General features: G+C 49.8%; 5 protein-coding genes across 5 annotated transcripts; 3 read left to right on the top strand and 2 right to left on the bottom strand.

Annotated features, from left to right (window-relative positions):
• Positions 1-552: 552 nt before the first annotated feature.
• On the top strand, positions 553-822 carry LCP9604111_9497 (uncharacterized protein; the record flags this gene model as incomplete). Its single annotated transcript, XM_039077757.1, has 1 exon — positions 553-822. One exon carries the CDS (start codon positions 553-555, stop codon positions 820-822), a length of 270 nt encoding a protein of 89 aa, XP_038924499.1.
• Positions 823-1,773: 951 nt separating this feature from the next.
• On the bottom strand, positions 1,774-2,595 carry LCP9604111_9496 (uncharacterized protein; the record flags this gene model as incomplete). Its single annotated transcript, XM_039077756.1, has 1 exon — positions 1,774-2,595. The coding sequence occupies one exon, from the start codon at positions 2,593-2,595 to the stop codon at positions 1,774-1,776; it is 822 nt and encodes a 273-aa protein (XP_038924498.1).
• A 242-nt stretch (positions 2,596-2,837) lies between these two features.
• On the top strand, positions 2,838-12,245 carry LCP9604111_9495 (putative arsenite resistance protein Ars2; the record flags this gene model as incomplete). Its single annotated transcript, XM_039077755.1, has 14 exons — positions 2,838-2,840; positions 2,907-2,912; positions 2,956-2,966; positions 3,918-5,027; positions 5,093-5,707; positions 5,763-6,776; positions 6,832-7,114; positions 7,171-7,285; positions 7,338-7,498; positions 8,475-8,482; positions 9,439-9,513; positions 9,560-9,573; positions 9,628-11,630; positions 11,682-12,245. 14 exons carry the CDS (start codon positions 2,838-2,840, stop codon positions 12,243-12,245), a joined length of 5,982 nt encoding a protein of 1,993 aa, XP_038924497.1.
• Positions 12,246-12,643: 398 nt separating this feature from the next.
• On the bottom strand, positions 12,644-13,930 carry LCP9604111_9494 (uncharacterized protein; the record flags this gene model as incomplete). The annotated part of the gene is made up of 1 exon (XM_039077754.1): positions 12,644-13,930. One exon carries the CDS (start codon positions 13,928-13,930, stop codon positions 12,644-12,646), a length of 1,287 nt encoding a protein of 428 aa, XP_038924496.1.
• Positions 13,931-15,109: 1,179 nt separating this feature from the next.
• Positions 15,110-16,492, top strand: flbB (the record flags this gene model as incomplete). The annotated part of the gene is made up of 4 exons (XM_039077753.1): positions 15,110-15,230; positions 15,278-15,365; positions 15,415-15,978; positions 16,033-16,492. The coding sequence occupies 4 exons, from the start codon at positions 15,110-15,112 to the stop codon at positions 16,490-16,492; spliced, it is 1,233 nt and encodes a 410-aa protein (XP_038924495.1).
• Between the last annotated feature and the right edge of the window lie 494 nt (positions 16,493-16,986).

The following is a 16,986-nucleotide window of genomic DNA, read 5'->3' as shown; positions in this document are numbered from 1 at the left end:
TCCCGAGAAGAGGTGGTCAAGGCTCTCGACCTCAAGCACGAGGCAACTACGAACTTCAACATGTCCAGCCAGTACCTATCTATGGAACTTCCATCTCCTCCTCCTGAACGCGCACGGGATCGCTGGCCCCTATGCACAACTTATTAACGTCTAAGCGAAAGGCCATATAGACATGGCCCGGTAGAATTAAATGGTGAGAAGGCCATCCCATCCACCCGCTCGTCTTGATTACGGAGTACGGAATGAACGACGAGGCAAAGAAGACAGATATCGGTGCCGGCGCCGCCTAGTTCCTGGAATATGTGGGTGAGTATACGCGCACATCGGTGAGCATACAAAATACTATGCTAATCGGAATATGGGTGTTTTCCAGCTTGTCGCGCAGTCTCAGCACAGGATCCCACCGAATTTCGAGCTAGAACCAACTACTCCTCGAAGATGGATCGCGCACAGGCTCTACTTTAACCAATTGAGACTGCCGTCAGAAATAAATGACCTTCAGTCGGAAATCGCTATCACGATAAGTGAAGTAGCAGCTGAGCTGCCGCCTATATGGACATCGCGCTGGAAGAGCAAATCATCAACGAAACTCTACCACGCCTCCTCATGATCCATCTCTCCGAGATGCACTATGCCTGGTCTCCATTACGCTCGCCATTCAACAAAGCATCCTTTGGCAACATGGTTATACTCACAGACGGCTGTCTAGAGACAGGGGCATTCCCAGAGAAGTTTGCCATCATTGAAGTGAAAGCATTGTCTCGAGGTCGTGATAAGAAGCCTGAACTTCTGTGGCAGGAAATTGCCGAAATGGTTACATGAACAAAATTCCCGGCGCACCCGCCGTAAGTTTCTTAGGGATAAGCTACTTAAGGGCTACATTTTAATTAAGATCATGGACATGATTATCTTCCAAGATATCCATCATGCTCACGACATCGGACAGTACCTGCGAGGTACACTCCCAACTCCTACCTCACCTCTGCATTTCTACTACCAACGCGAAGGCCAGTGAAATCGTGCACGTTCTAGCTCCTGCCTCCCAATTCAACCTTACCTTAGTCAGAATTACCTATCTCTCTCTTCTCGTCTGGGCACACATCGTAGTGCTCAACAGGTTATAAGCCCATGCTTTTCGAGCAATTTTCAAAAATAAGAGGCAGTTAAAATATCAATTAAGATTTCTTGAAATCCACGCAGAGAAAGTCGTGATGACAGAATTTTCAACTTTCATCACATCACATCTAAGAACGGTAGCTCTTTAGTTCTCACTGATAGGGATGGTTCCAACCGTTACTTATTTTTTACATGGGCTACTCATTCTAGATAACATAAGTCATCTGCGGGTCTTGATCGGAGAAAAGTTGGACGACGAGCAAGACAAGTTGAGATGCTTATTTAGCCCCAAAATATCAACTCCGTTCATATTGATTCATAGCACATTTCAGCTAATATGTACATCATTCAGTTTGCAGTGATCAACAAAGGTGTGACATGTCTTTTCTTCGCCAAATGAAAGCAAGAATGTCCAAGGACTGCAGCGATGTCCAACAAAGTTTCTAGCTGGGGAACCTTCGAACCGCCCACTAGCGAGTGCAATTGTTGAGGTACACCGATAACAGGATTTGGGTGACTCAAGACCATGATCGAGCCATTTTGCAGTGCTAACAGGGGTGTGCATAGCAATGAGAGCATGCACCTGGTTATCGAACCATGGATTTGACACTGGCTACACATCAAGCACAGGCCATAAAATCTGCAGTTGGCCAACTCTCATACGGCTTCCCAATCCATAGCATCGACCATGAACCCCCAGTCCGCCTCGGTGTTTGCTCCCTCTCCAGTGCCCTCCTCCGGGCGGATGCACTTATCGACATGCTCTTTTGCCCGAACATATGATTCTTCTAATCCACCAAAAATATCAGAGATGATACCTTCGAAGTCAAAGCTCGCGAGTGTCATGACGTCCTTTCTTTCACCCTGCTTTTCTCTTTCTTCCAAGGTCAGATCAGCTGTTTTCCACCTATTACGCAGTTCCTTGGCCTTTTGCAATTGCAAATAAACAGAGCCACCGCCAAGAACTGGGGAGAGTGGGGTTGACTGTTCCCGCAAGGCTTCTAGCACATTGGCGTGGTATCGATGAATACCAACAGGCCGACCGACGCCGTTCCCATTATCTGGTGGTCCCCGAGGCGAGGATGTAACCGATATATTGAATACCGCCAGTAAGTGGACAATAGCACGTTCAAGCAGAGCATAATATTCATGAAAATCGATCTTGAACATTATTTCAGCGTGCGCGACATCGTCTGCGGATACGACATCGCTTATTTCCAGTGTCGCAAGGCGGTATCCCTCAGCTAAAAATGGAAGTTTCCATCGCAGCCTGGCGACGATTTTCATAAATCGAGCCAATTCTTCGGCTGGCGGCAGCAAACGGCCGTCTTGGGATGTGATAGTCGTCGGACGGACGCTGCTATGACCGCCGGGATTAGAGTTGTTGGAGGACCAGTACCGGGGCGCATTTTGACTCGCCGGGTATGTTTTGTTTCCCCCATCCACGGGTGCCCAGCGAGAGTTGAAGAGACCGGACATGGTCGTTCGATCGGAGGTCAAAATGTGGCGTGTTATGCTGGTGCGATTTGGCGATCGCGGTGGTCTCGGTCAGCCAATCAGCGGTGAGCATGGCCCTACTAGTATCAAATATTCCAAGGTTATGCTTGTAAAAGACCTGTGGGGACATCGTGAGTTGAGCTGTCATAACGAGTTTTTTCTTCTTCTTGCCTGAATTTGTGTCATCTGTCAAGATTGAGGGCGATATATATGTACCTATACATATGGTATGCATTACCGCATTATATCTCGTTCTTCTTGAGTCGTAAGAAGACTGATGTAGCATGTGATAGAGTATAGTACGTCCCGAAATTGGTGCAACAGCTCCATACCCTACTACAGTGGGAAGTTCCGTATGTTAACAATCAATCACAAGTGGCCGAACCAAGATGGCGCCAAAACCTAGCCTCTGCAAAGCATGAACTTATCTATGATATGATCCTCAGTGGGGAACTATCTATATCGCAGATGGCACAGACTGCTACAAGAGTATCATCCTGAGAATCTTTTCCAATATACGAATGTTTGGCAGCATTAAAGCACCACGTATTAAATGTGGACGCCCTTGTAGTATCACTCTAGTCATGCTCGAGGCTTTGTGCGATCGCCTGCTTGAAAAACCCACGATATACGCTGAGGCATGCATTCAGGCGTTAGGAATGTCTCCCCCCACCCCCTTTCCCTTGCCACGCACTCTATCTATATTTCTTCGAATCCCCCTGACGGCGATACAAAAGGTGGTTTCTGCTTATACCGAAATTTTGAGGTACCATCCTCATGGCGATCCCCCATTCCCACTCTTCTGCGTTCCGTGCGCAGCCAATGATATCTAATTTTTTTTGCTAGTGGAGCCTCAGCATAATTTTTCGAAATAATTGCGGATTATGTTGCGCCCGCAGATGCCAAGTGATTCCAGCTCGAGGAGGAGCAATCGTAATAAGAACCGATGCCCCGGATCCAAGTATACGGGTCACTCTGCCAGAGCCGGCCAATAGTCGGCCTTGCCTTTGTGGAGTCTGTCGGCAATCAAGAATAACGACCTGTGAAATCATGCTTTTCCAGTCTCGACTCAACTCCTCTCCCATCTTGTACGTACTTATACGTTCCTCTCTCAGCCCTTTTCCACTTGCATCAAGTGAAATATGGCCTTGTTGGCTGCTCGCAGGCCGGATCTTCCCCTGCCATCTCGAGCAGAGCGAGATCGCATCCGAGAATTATCCAAGTGCGTCTTTGATCTCATTCTATGCGATCTAATTTTCTGCCGAAGGAGTCTTGAGCACCCTTATTACTGACATAGTCTCCAGATACTATTGCACTTTCAGAAATTTCGATGTGAACAATCCGTCGCCTACCCCAGCTGCACCGGTGGATGACGAGCAGCCCGATACCGCATACCTCTCCCCCGATATTACTCTGAATGCTCTAGGTCAACTAGGCGTCTATAGATTTGGGTGCGATCGGTCATTCATCTCCATTATTGATGGCCAAAGTCAACACATCCTCGCCGAAACGACAGCGTCCATATCCTTGCGACATAAAGATCAGCATTTACCAAATAATGGCATATATCTAGGGTTCAGGACTTTGAACCTTGAATGGGGGGTGTGCCCTCACACAATCAAGTTATTCACGGCCCAGGACATTTCGTTGGAACTTAACACGCCCAACATAACCGCGGACCGCACCCGCTACATTATCCGAAATTTTGCAGCCGAAGAGTGTTTCAAGAATCGCCCCTACGTGGTTGACTGGCCTCATATGCGATTTTATGCAGAAGTACCTCTGTTTAGCGCCTCGGGGCATGTGCTCGGTTCATACTGCGTAGTGGACGACAAGCCTCGTGACGTATTCGGGGATCACGAGGTTGCTTTATTGCAAGAAATTGCGGATGCTATTGCCCATCATCTTGAAAACGCCCGGATTGTGCATTTTCACCGCCGAGCAGAGAAATTAGTCAAAGGAGTGGCTGATTTTGTCACTGACCATCCAAACCCCGATGCTGAGCTGAAGAAACCAAGTGCCACATTTTCGGGTCTACCTCTTCATACTCAGTCGGCTAACGACGGTGAGAGCGGCTTGTCTCCTTCAATGCACGCAGCCAGAGTTCTGGAGTCAACGACAATCGCCGAAGAGATATCAGCACTGTCATTTTCCACAGAAAGGTCCGATCAGACACGAATCACCTCCGTTCCTTCCAGCTTCGAAGGACAAATAGCGGCGATGACTCCACTGAATGAAAACCACACCACGCGTGATAGAGTTGGTTCTCATTTCCGCACTTCGCGGATAAAGCCCGGAGTAGCCATTTCTCAAAGCATTGCTTCAATCTTCTCCCATGCTAGTGCTATCCTCAGGGATTCCATGGACCTTGCTGGGGTAATGTTTTTGGATGCTTACCAAAGTAACTCTGGAGTGTTGGTACCATCCACCCTTTGCTTCGTGAACGAAACATCTGACGATTACGGCGCCTCATCAATAGAAAACCCTTTCAACATAACGGGAGGTCATCAGAAGTATCGGAATCATTGTGCGAGAGTTTTGGACATGCACTTGGAATATCAGAACATAGGTCACCTGATGACTCCGGAGTCGCCGTTACGGAGAAACTCTTGAGAATAATGATTGATGCATATCCTGAAGGTCAAATATTCAATATGAGCGATCAATTTGAGGATAACGAGCCCGCAGAGTTGGAGGCTTCTAATGACATTACTCAAACTTTAGCGGCACAGTTCCCAGATGCAGACTCGGTCCTTTTTCTTCCATTATGGGATTGGAACAAATCACGCTGGCTGGCCGGGACCCTAGTTTGGACGAAACTACCCCAGCGTGCCTTAGGTTCGGAAGAGCTCGGATTTTTCAAGGCATTCGGGAATTCAATAATTTCAGAAGTTGCCCGCGTCAACTGGGATGCCATCGAGAAGTCGAAATCTGATTTCATCTCCTCCATCAGTCATGAGCTTCGTTCGCCACTCCACGGAGTTCTTGGTAATACTGAGCTGCTACGAGCGACTGCCCTTGAGCCGGTCCAGGTAGATATGGTCAAGTTGATCGAATCGTGCGGTCTAACGCTGTTAGATGTTTTGGACCATCTGTAAGTTTTGTTCAGTTTCACGCATTATCTCCTGCTGATCTATCATTACTTCTAGACTAGACTTCACCAAGATCAATAGTATCCAAAGGGAGGATAGCTTGATGGCAGATATGACGACATTGATGACCGATGTGGACCTGGGCATCCTCATTGAGGACGTGACTGGAATTATGTATTCATCGCAGACTACCGGGGATAGGCAGAGCTTCCAGTCAAACGTTGAGGGCCTTTTGACCCCTGCAATCCCCTCTACAAATGCCAGGGACATGGAAAATCTCAGTGTCGTCATTCGGATCGAAGAGAAGACTCCATGGAAAGTGCGTACGGTAGCTGGTGCTTGGAGGAGAATTTTGATGAGTCTTGTTGGCAATTCCATGAAATGGACCCGGAAGGGCGTCATCGAAGTGTCCTTGTCAAATATCAGCCCTAATTCTGATTCCGAACCTGTGCTGGCTCACCTATCAGTAACGGACACGGGCCGTGGTATATCACCGGAGTATTTAAGACACTCGGTGTTCTCTCCCTTTTCTCAGGAAGAATCATTATCAGAGGGCATTGGCCTGGGCCTCAGTCTTGTGCACAAGCTCGTCACCTTCCTGGGCGGTCACATTGACGTGGAGAGCGAAATGGGTATGGGGACACAAATCGATATCTACATCCCGGTTCAATCCTTGACCGCGGAGAGTTCTGAATCGTTAGACCCGTACAGCAAACCGGCCGTCCCAATTCCGCCCACTCGAGTATGTCTAATCGGCTTCGAGGGCTATCCCGACCTTCAGGAGACACCCACTGGCATTCAAAGCACAGAGTCAAAACGTAAACTATCGATTCAAAAGGCCGTCGGCGAGGTGTTGTTAGCCCAACCGAACTTGAGTGTTTCATTTTCAGAGTCAGTCGAAAACGCCCAAGGCGATTTTGCAGTTATCGAGGAAGCAAAACTACTGCAGACGCTGCAGGACGGTTCTTTGTTCTCAGTTCAAACAAGGTTCAAGTCTTTCTTGGTGCTGGGTGAGAAGCTTTCAATTGCGGAGGGCAATTTCAAGGCGAATCTTGTTCGCGTCTCTCAGCCGTGCGTACTAGGATCATTCTCACAAATGCCTTGCTAATTTGCTAATTTGGAATAGATATGGCCCCCAAAAACTACGAAAGGCTGTCAACTCAATATTGGCTGATTTAGAGCTATCTGAGACCCATCAAGATCCTTATCCCAAATGTGATACGGCGTTTGTGCAGGAGGCTCTGCAATCAAACGACCATGACGCTCGCAGAAATACTCGGCCCAAATCTGGAATGTCTAACACAGCTGCACAGACCCCCGCGCCAACTCTTCCTGTTACCTTGGAGCCACCGATCACCGATGACGGAGCGCACGTTCTTATTGTAGATGACAATGATATTAATTTAAAGGTACAGTGGCATAGTCCCTGCCAATCCCTTAGGTGTGCTAACAGGCTCTTTTGCAGATCCTTACTACCTTTGTTCAAAAACTAGGCTGCAGCTACGAATCAGCTACGAATGGGTTGATTGCGCTTGGCAGATACAAAGAGTCCAAGCAACGCATAAACTACGTTCTGATGGGTTGGTTTATCTCACCTCAGTCTTGAAAATATCCTCTGACCTGATTTGTCAGATCTCTCCATGCCGGTAATGGATGGCCTCACCGCCACGACAAAGATTCGAGAGTATGAAAAAGAGAACAACATCCCGGAAGCTTGCATCATGGCCGTCACCGGAGTCGCTTCCGCTGAGATGCAACAACAAGCGCAATTGGCAGGGATCGATGATTATGTGGTAAAACCAGTGTCTCTTCAGACTCTGAGAAAAATGATGAACATCTCATGAAGATACAGTACAAGGCGTCAAGAAGAGAGGACTGTGGTTGACAGGCTGGGTATGATGATAAGCAGGTTCATGAGTAGTCTGCAGATACATTAATCAAGTAATGCAAGTCACTATTTGCAGGGTCTGGTGTCGAGTAAGCCTCCCATACCATCACTTAGACATGAGCACGAGTGATAGGTCGCCAGATGCTCGAGGCACTCTCAAGCTCTGGTGTTTGCCTTGTTTGCATTTCCATGGAAAATTCTAGTTCCCTTGAATTGCCAATATAGTTACGCGACGAGACACCGTATTTTAATAGAAGTAAATCACTCAAAGAGTGTAGGCAGTTGCATGTACGGAGTATTGAATATATACAAGTGAATACACATTTGGAAATACTAGGTAATCTACGTAAGTAACAATACATGTCCAACTGACAGGGGTACTGTATGACACCCAAACTTCCTATGCACTATTTTCTCTGTCAAAAGGTTTATATCGAAAGGTTATGTAATTATGGTAGGTATGTGAAGAGGAAAAGTTGACCCCAAGTGAAACTGTTTTTCTTTGTTGCTCTGGCACTCCAATAAGAATATTCTTCTAAGATTGCGTAATCTGGGCTTCGTTCTATACTTACTTAGCCTTCCTATAAGTAATATCAGCCTTGTAGTGACTATAACGAGAAGACCTAGTCATTTTATTATATTGTCATTGCAATTGGATCCTTTAGATATATACAGCGCCCTGTATACAATATATGGACATACATATTCACAAAAGCCGAAAAGAATGTTCCATATTTCAATTACTCCGTAGCCCCGGGATCTATGCATGGATGTATCACTTCGTTTGTCGGCGCTAGTCATGTAGTCAAGCGAAAGGTGACCTGGCGACCTGGCGACCAACATGAATGATCAGGGGCTCAGAAAACCGAACAGGTTGATAGGCCCTTCAGTGAGACAAGTATTACACCACTGAAGCAGATTCCCATGAAGTAAATTACTAACAACAGTCAAGTTGCCGGCCTCCTGACTGTTCTAGAGTTGTACTTCATTCATATGTGGCGGCCTTAGCGTGGCTAATCTGTGCTCACTTTTTTTCCAACTTAACCAATTTTCCTTTCCCTCCCTCTTCTCATTTTATTCTTAACTTGCAAATTCCACTCAACTTGTCGCCAAGTTAGGGCAGGCAATTGTCATCTGGCCTTGTTCCTGAGGACCCGCCAATCAGCGGATGTCAGTGATCCCCGTGACGCCATACCCTTTTCGGCTAAGCGCCCAAGCTTGCTCCAGCTTCGTCCGCCTTCTCGGTTTCTTCCCTTTATCACCAACTGTCACGTTATCGCTCGAGGCTTCTTGTAGGTGGCCCTCTTCTTTCTCCAATCGGATTCTGTTCATTCTTTGGCTTTGTCCCTTGCCCTTTCTCTTTCTATCAGCCTCCGCTCCTCTGACCCTGATTTTCCATTCCCCTGCTTCATCTTCTTTTCTTCCTTTCTAAGCCGTGGCGCCAGCTGCGCATTGCTGGATTCTGTGGGCTATGACTCCTTATATGCATAACAGCATTGGCTCTGGCCAACAGCCTTCTTCATAATCTCTCTTTGCTATCCGAAACCACCTGCTGCAAACATGTTCCAACCCCTGCCAAGTTCCGGGGTTGACATGTCGCCAGCAGCAGTGTGTTCTTGTCTCTTTATTTTCCCTGACCCCTGCCTCTGTTATCCCTCGTGAACTTCCCAGTCGCCACCATCGCTATTTCGCTCTATGAAGTTGCTTGGTCTGTTGTTGACGATACCAAATCTTAGCTCACCCTACGGTCCCGACTCCCTTATCGATCAAGGCAAACTGTTCCGTTTGTTCTTTATCCACCTGGGCTGAGTCCTTGGGTCTATCGATACCTTGATCGCAACGAAGGCGATACAAGATCCCTATCCGGAAGGTTGAGAACGATGGACTCCTACGATGGTTATGGATCTCCCGGGAGGAATCGTGAGTCGGATTCTTTTACGGGACGAGCCACGGGGGAATCATACAGACGTCGGTCGCCCGGTAAGTCTATCATTGAGAATTGGAGAGAGGAGGGCGAAATTAACTCTTGACTAGCCTCTCAAGATCGGCGACGTGCACGGCCGCGCTCCCGCTCGCCCGTGATTGACCGGTACGAGCCTTCGGAGCGTCGTTCTCACCGCGAGGACTTCTACAACAATTCTCGGGAGCATGCTGCCCGAGAGCGCGAGGACCGCCGACGTGCCCCGTCGCCAACTGTGGCCAACATCGACCGATATGTGCCCGGACAAGACAGCAGTAGTGGTGGCAAGCGTCCTATTCCGACCAACCCGATGCCCAATCCTCTTACACTGGATTTCCAAGTCGGATTCAATTGGTTTGCCGAGTGGTGGAGATTGGAGGAATCTGTGAATGAGGAGAAGGAGCGCGCCAAAAACGGCGGTCGTCGAGTCAAGGGAGAGCGCGAGGCGCGCGAAGATCGGGAGAAGGAACGTGCGCAAATCCAGGCAGCTTATGATACATACAAGGTTGATCTGCAAATTCGACTGGCCAGGCTGTTCGTCCAGCAGCACCGTAACGAGGAGTGGTTCAAAGAACGATATCTTCCTGAAGTCAGAGATCCTCTTCGCGCCCGTCTCATGACGGTTCGACAAGGTGCATATGAACAGTGGGAGCATGATATTGAAAATAACCTTTTCAAGGACTTTACCCTTGAAGGCATATACAAGAGCGATAGCGACGGTGCCGGTGGTGTGGTTGAAAAGGAGGAAGGCGAGACTACGGCTACCGCTGAGACCATGGGAGTGCTTGACCTACTTCCAGTCCGTGGCGGAGACCTTCGTGACGAAGCTCTTGCACAGCCTGCGCTCCTTATAAAAACCCTCGCACCCAACGTCAGCCGCAGCAAGATCGAGGAGTTTTGTAAGGAGCATCTCGGCGAGGAAGATGGAGGTTTCAAGGGGCTGAGCCTCAGCGACCCGAACCCATCTAAAAAATTCCATCGCATGGGATGGATCATGTTGCATCCTTCCGCAAACACCACAGTGGAGCGAGGGGATGGACGCGATGAAGAGTTCGAAAATATGGATCAAGATGGAGGTGCGAACGGTGGTGTCACAATCAGCCCGGCTGAGAAAGCTCTCGAGGCTGTCAATGACAAGACCATCCATGATTCCGTCCATGGTGACTTTGTTTGCCATGTCGGGGTTCATGTCCCCCCTGCTCAGCCGCGCAAGAAGGCTCTCTGGGATCTGTTCTCCGCACCTGAGCGAATTGATCGTGATCTCGAGCTGGCCAAACGTTTAACTTCCAAACTGGATTCCGAAATGAACATCTCTGTGGATGGTTTCACCAAGATCGAAGAGTATGTTGACGACCTGCGCGGCAAAGGAGAGCTTCAGCCCCCTGCTACGGGACCAGTCAGTGTCAAGAAGCAGAGAAACGGATATGGCGATGAAGGGGACGAAGGGGAGATTGAGGAAGGTGAAGAGAAGGAAATTTCCGAAGAAGAAGATGTGGATGATGAGGAACTTGCAGTGAAGAAGAAGAAGCTAGACTTGGTTGTTGAATACCTACGTCGTGTCTACAACTTCTGCTTTTTCTGTGTCTTTGAAAGTGACTCAGTCCATGAACTCGGCCGCAAGTGCCCTGGTGGACACCTTCGCCGTCCGCGCACCGGACTTTCCACCCAGGCCAAGGAAGTGGCCCGAGCCAGCGCGCTCGGCCAGCCATTCCCGGCCAAGAAGAAGGAACCTAGTGAGGAAGGAGAAGATCCCTCCTCGCCTGTCCAGGAGAAGCGTGGACAGCGCCATGGTTCCAAATCTGAACAGCAACTGCAACGTGCCTTTAACTGGGTGAAGACGTTCGAAGACAAGTTACTGCAGATCCTGGAGCCAGAGAACGTCGATCTCAGCAAGCTCGGCGGCAAGCCCGTCGATCAGGCGCTTGAGGATGAACTTCTGAAATATATGAAGCAGGAGGACGACTCCAAGTACCGGTGCAAGGCGCCTGAATGTACCAAGCTTTTTAAGGCCGAGGCCTTCTGGCGCAAGCATGTCGAGAAGCGCCATACAGAGTGGTTCAATGGCATCAAGAACGATGTAAGTGTGCGATCATCCAACGATTATTCCCAGTATTAACAGTCATCATAGCTCGCCTTAGTGAATGCCTATGTCTTAGACCCAGCACGCATTGCCCCATCCCGATCCGATGCCAACAGCAACGGTCACTTCCCACTTGGCTCCGGCCAAGGTCATACCGGCACTCCCCGTGGATTCACCCTTGCCAGCATGCCCTACGCCCCCAATGGAAACATGCCTACCTTCCCTCCAATTCCCGGCATGATGGGTTCCGGCTGGAATGGAAATGCAATGGGACACGACGGTGGTCTTCACCAACCCGGACCCATGCGCCGCGGCCAGAACCGCAACAACCGACCCGGCCCGTACGACCGTCGCCGATTCAATGGAAACGGCCGACTGAGCCCTCCCCGCGGCATGCCAGGCATGTATGGTGGTCGCCTACCGCCTCCTGGTGTCAGCGTTCCAGCTGGCCACCCCGCAGCCAACATGGCCGCTGCCAACCCGTTCCCAGACTCAATGGGTTCCAGCGGAGGTCCCATGGCCCCGCGCGAAGCCGTCCAAGGCCGCAGCCTGAAGAGCTACGAGGATCTGGATGCAGTCGATGCCTCTGGCAGCGGCGAACTGCAGTACTAGTTCCATGCACTGATTTGATCACACTTTTCGTCATTATTTTTTTCTTTCCTCCAATTGGCGACCTGGCGCATCGGAGGGACCGTCGGAGACTCGCTGACTCCGACTTGCTCATTTATTGAATTCAATCATTTCCATTGATCTCTCCTCGCGAAAACATGGCTTTCACTTCTATCTCCTTGTTGTTTACTATCATCCTCGACGGAATTTCTTTTTCTTCTTCTTTTCAGCATGTACAATAACCCTTCTTCTATCAAAATATGAAATTGAAGATTCAAAATTTCAAATGATATTATCGCAATGCAAAGCTATGGGGGTATAATTTATAATTTCACAATTTCAACCAAATATCAACATGCCTTCCCATCCCCAAACCAAACAAACTACCCAAGGACCATATCCTAAGGCATCTGAATAACAACCTCCTCTCGTGCATCCCGCCACTGAACACCCATCCCTCGAACCCGTCGCTCACTTGCCAAGAAGAGCAACAGGTAGACGTGCATAGCGACCTCGCCCCACGCATAGACTTTAAGCGAGACGTGCGTGTTAGACGAGCGCGTTGACGGGGGCGTCGCAGCCTCAAGAATACACCAGACGCCCCAACCCGCACGGCCGTCCCTGCCTACGAAGTCCGAGAGGAAGGACCAGAAGGCGTGGAAGAGCGGGGAGGGCCAGGATCGTTTGTTTTCTTTTGGGTTTGAGTTTAACATTGCATTTGCATTTGGATTAGTGGTTCCATGCTTGGAGTTTGGGGATGGCACTAGAGGAAGATCGGCTGGATCTCGGTCTCGGTCTCGTTCGTGGGTTTGATCCTCGATGGCGAGCTGCACGAGCCAGTAGCCCCGTTCTAAGGGGTCGAGGGGGCGGGTTTGAGTGGATGGGTTGTAGATGCGTGCTGGGTTTAGGCGCTCTGTGAGCATGGATAGGGTTGGGGTTATGTGGGTAGTGAACGAGGCAGTGGAGATTGGGGGTCTTGGAGGGTGGATTTCGAGGGGGAGAGTGGATAGATTTATGGGATTAGGGGTTGTAGTGTTGGTCGACATGTGATGCGAGGGTGTGGAAGGGCCCTCAACTGAACCTAGGCTGGATATTGGGACCTGGTTCTGGATGGAGATCACTCTGTGATGTGCAGCGGGCTGGTCCGTTGCAGGAGAGTCTGAAATTAAAACCGGTTGAGCCGGATCAGGGGAGGCCGGGGCTATGCGACGTCTTTTGGGGGGTGGAGCACGCTGCGGTTGAGGCGATAGTTCTGCACGAGATTGCTCGGCGTGGACTAGCTCGTCGGCGATCTCGGGTTGGGAGTCTGGAATGACGCTGATAAGACTCTCTAAGGAGCTTAATTGATTTGAGATGATGTTACGTGGAGCCGCGCCATCCGTCTCAGGAATCAAGCGTTGATCCGAGGGTAAGGTCGTGTCTGCGGGCCGGAACGCCTCCCGCAATATTGGCGAGGCCTCGTGTTGAGTCGTCGGGGGCACTGAAGAATGCACGGCGGCACCAGCGGAGAATGGATGCGCGCTGTCTCTATCATTGGAAAAAGACTTGCTCATCTGCATCAGCGGTTGGCGCGTAGCACACTGGAATTCTAGGATGGCGGCGACTTGCGCCCTATAGCGCGCGTCATCTTGTGCGGTGCTTGCGGCGGCGATGTGCACTAGAATCTGCGAGTCCGGGAGCTGGATCATTATTCCGTTTCTAATGCGCGCATTATTGTATTCGATGTGCACTAGTGGGAATAGGGCAGATGCCCAGGGATCGTATTATTTGTCAGTGCTGGGAATGTTCGCGATCTCGATAATCTCGATAATCTCAGCATGGGAGACTATTGGATGTGCCTGGAGGTCTCCAAGCCTATTGGCCGGATGATTGGTCAGCCCAGTTGACTGATCACACTGACTTCGCACGTACCTGGTACTTCATAAGTACTTGGTATGTAGTGCTATAACACACGTATAAGGACGTACCGACTATGTATCATTTCTTCTCATGACTCTAGTAACGCATCGAGTGTGTAAAGTGTCGAGTATTTTGCCTCTGTCGTGTCTGTCGTATCTTTTCCTGTCGATTCCTGTCAACTGATACGACGTTAGACCCCGTTCAGCCAATCTCTGCCAGTTCTAGATCTGTCAACGAAAAGAGTCGGGTCCCACGGCCGTTTGATTATAGCGCAGTGGGCCCTAAGACAGATCGAACGCCTTTTTTTTTGATTTTAATTTGCGTAAAATCCGTTAATAAGAAACATAAGAGAAAAGGAATTATCAAACAATTAAATAAAGTAAAATAAAAAAGGAGTTGTACAAAAATCGGCCGTCCACTTTCTTTTCCTTATATTATACTCTCCAGACTCCAGACACGGGACTTCATACCTTCTCGACTCATTTTCACACTTAACCTTCTCCCTTGCCTCTCCCTTCCCCGCGAAAACTCTTATAATGGCTGTCAGTGGTGGGGTTTACCCTATGGATCATGCAATGGGCTATCCTGGTGAGTGCTACATTTCCTTTTGGTCTGCTGGCGGTGGTTCGCGATCGGGGGGTATCCAGCACCTCTACAACGTACAAATCGCCACATAAGCTGGAATGCACGGGTCCAATTGATTTCGCTGGTCCCTCCGCAGTCTGCAAGCAGTCTGCAAACTGGTAAACCTGGTAAAGCTGGTGAAGGCTGGGGTCGAGGAATTGCAGCGGGTTTCCCCGGTTCTCGCCACCTAAGCTATCCAGAGCTGACCCTCCCCGACCACCCTGAGCTTTTCCGGACCGGAAGCAAATATCCACTGTTTATGGCATTCCCACGGTAGTTGCTGATATTATGGCGCCCATGCTCCTCCGGCTCGGCCCACGGCCCCGGAGTGCACGGTGCAGGACATGGTAGAAGAACCGCAGACCCCATCGAACAAAGGCTTCGGTGCCGAAATATTTAAGATCTTCGGAGGAGGCGGCAGTGGCAGCGCCACAAGTGGTACCGGGCCGAAGAAGACCACGCGAGGTGAGTGATCCCAGCCAGTCGGTCGGACCACGACTAAGCCTTTGCAGATGGCCAGCAGCCCAAACGTCGCGGCCCCAAGCCGGATAGTAAGCCTGCACTCACCAGGCGGCAGGAATTAAATCGTCAGGCCCAGAGGTACAAATCCTGCGGATTCGAGAACATCGGGCTGGACTGATCTATACAGGACACATCGCGAGCGAAAGGAACAATACATAAGAGCGCTGGAGACCGAAGTATCGCGGTTACGAGAGGCCTACACCACAGAGATCGCAGAGGCCAACGCATCAATTCAACAACATAAAGAGATGATGCATTCGATACGAGAGGAGAACGAAATCCTGAAGGAAATTCTCGCAGCGAGCGGAATCCAATACGAAGCGGATCTAGAGCGCCGCCGGGCGGAGCGCCCACCGATGATGTCCTTCCAATCCCCTGTTACTGTGGCTGGCAGCAGCAATGCGTCGCAGATTGCCCCTCTCGCCAACTCGACCAGCAACCCCAACACAACCCCTGCAACCACGATCTCATCCGACTTGAGCCCCCGCGCCAATGGCATGGATCACTCCTCGATCTCGCCCCCAATCGGATATGCGCCCCAACAGCAAGTGTACCACACGAGTGTAGGCGGGCATTCCATGAGCATGGATCATTCATCGTGCGCACCCGTCGATACTATGCAGCCCATGCCAGTTACGCGGGGAGGTGTCTTCGAAACCGACCCCCAGTTGCAGGTTGACTTTATCCTAACGTGAGGCCCATTCTCATCCAATAACAAACACGAGCTAACGAATACATCCTATAGACTCGAAGGTCCCTGTCGCGAACACACAGACTACCTCTGCCGGCGGTCGGTCACAGAAGCCGACGACGAAGACATGCCGTTTTCCGGACACGCCCTGATGGCAACGTGCCCACCGCCGAGCTACATTGCGAAAACGACACCCGAACAACCATACCCGCACAAGGCGCCGGACCTACCGCATGCAAACCTCAGCACACTCCTCAACCTCAGCCGACAGCTCGTGACAGAAGGACAGATCACGCCCATCATGGCGCTGCAGTGTCTCAAGAACCACGATCTGTACCCGACACTGCGGCGCGACGATATCAAGATCATTATCGACACGCTCAACACTAAGGTCCGCTGCTACGGCTTCGGTGCTGTGGTCGAGGACTTCGAGTTGATAGATTGTCTGAGCAGCGTGCTCGGCACCAAGGTCGATCTCAGCATGTCTGCGCCCGATGATTCGATGTATGGTTGAGCGGTCGGACGCAATGAAAATTATTATGATCTGATGTCTGGAGAATCTGTCTTTTTGTTTGTGTTGGCTACCGCCACGGAGTGACTCGGCGTCTTTGCTTGTTGCCTGCCTTTCGGTTTGATTGTGCTTGTGAACTATTTTATTTTGACTCTTACTATATTTAGTTCTTTCTCTTATTCTTTGTCTTCGACACTCCCGCTGGGAGGGTTGTATATAGGTGAGATCATCGGTACAGATGATATATAAATCGGAAATATCCTGCCTTTCTTCCTATCAGGTAGAGCAATGGATTATATTGCTTTGAATTTTGCTTCCAATACATCACTCTACTCTACTCTAATGACACTAAGTTTATATGATACTCAAATATCAGCAGACAACACCTTCTCGATAAGCGTATCCATATCCAAAAAGAGCATTATACCCGTAAACCCACGTCAGAAAATCCTCGGCGCGTAGAACCGCCAAAAGTCACCAGGAGGCACCCAAGACGT

The sequence above is a fragment of the Penicillium roqueforti genome (assembly GCF_015533775.1).
Source record: "Penicillium roqueforti strain LCP96 04111 chromosome Unknown scaffold_49, whole genome shotgun sequence".
Taxonomy (NCBI): Eukaryota; Fungi; Ascomycota; class Eurotiomycetes; order Eurotiales; family Aspergillaceae; genus Penicillium; species Penicillium roqueforti.
Note: the sequence above shows the minus strand (reverse complement) of the source record. Positions and strands in the feature narration are given on the sequence as shown.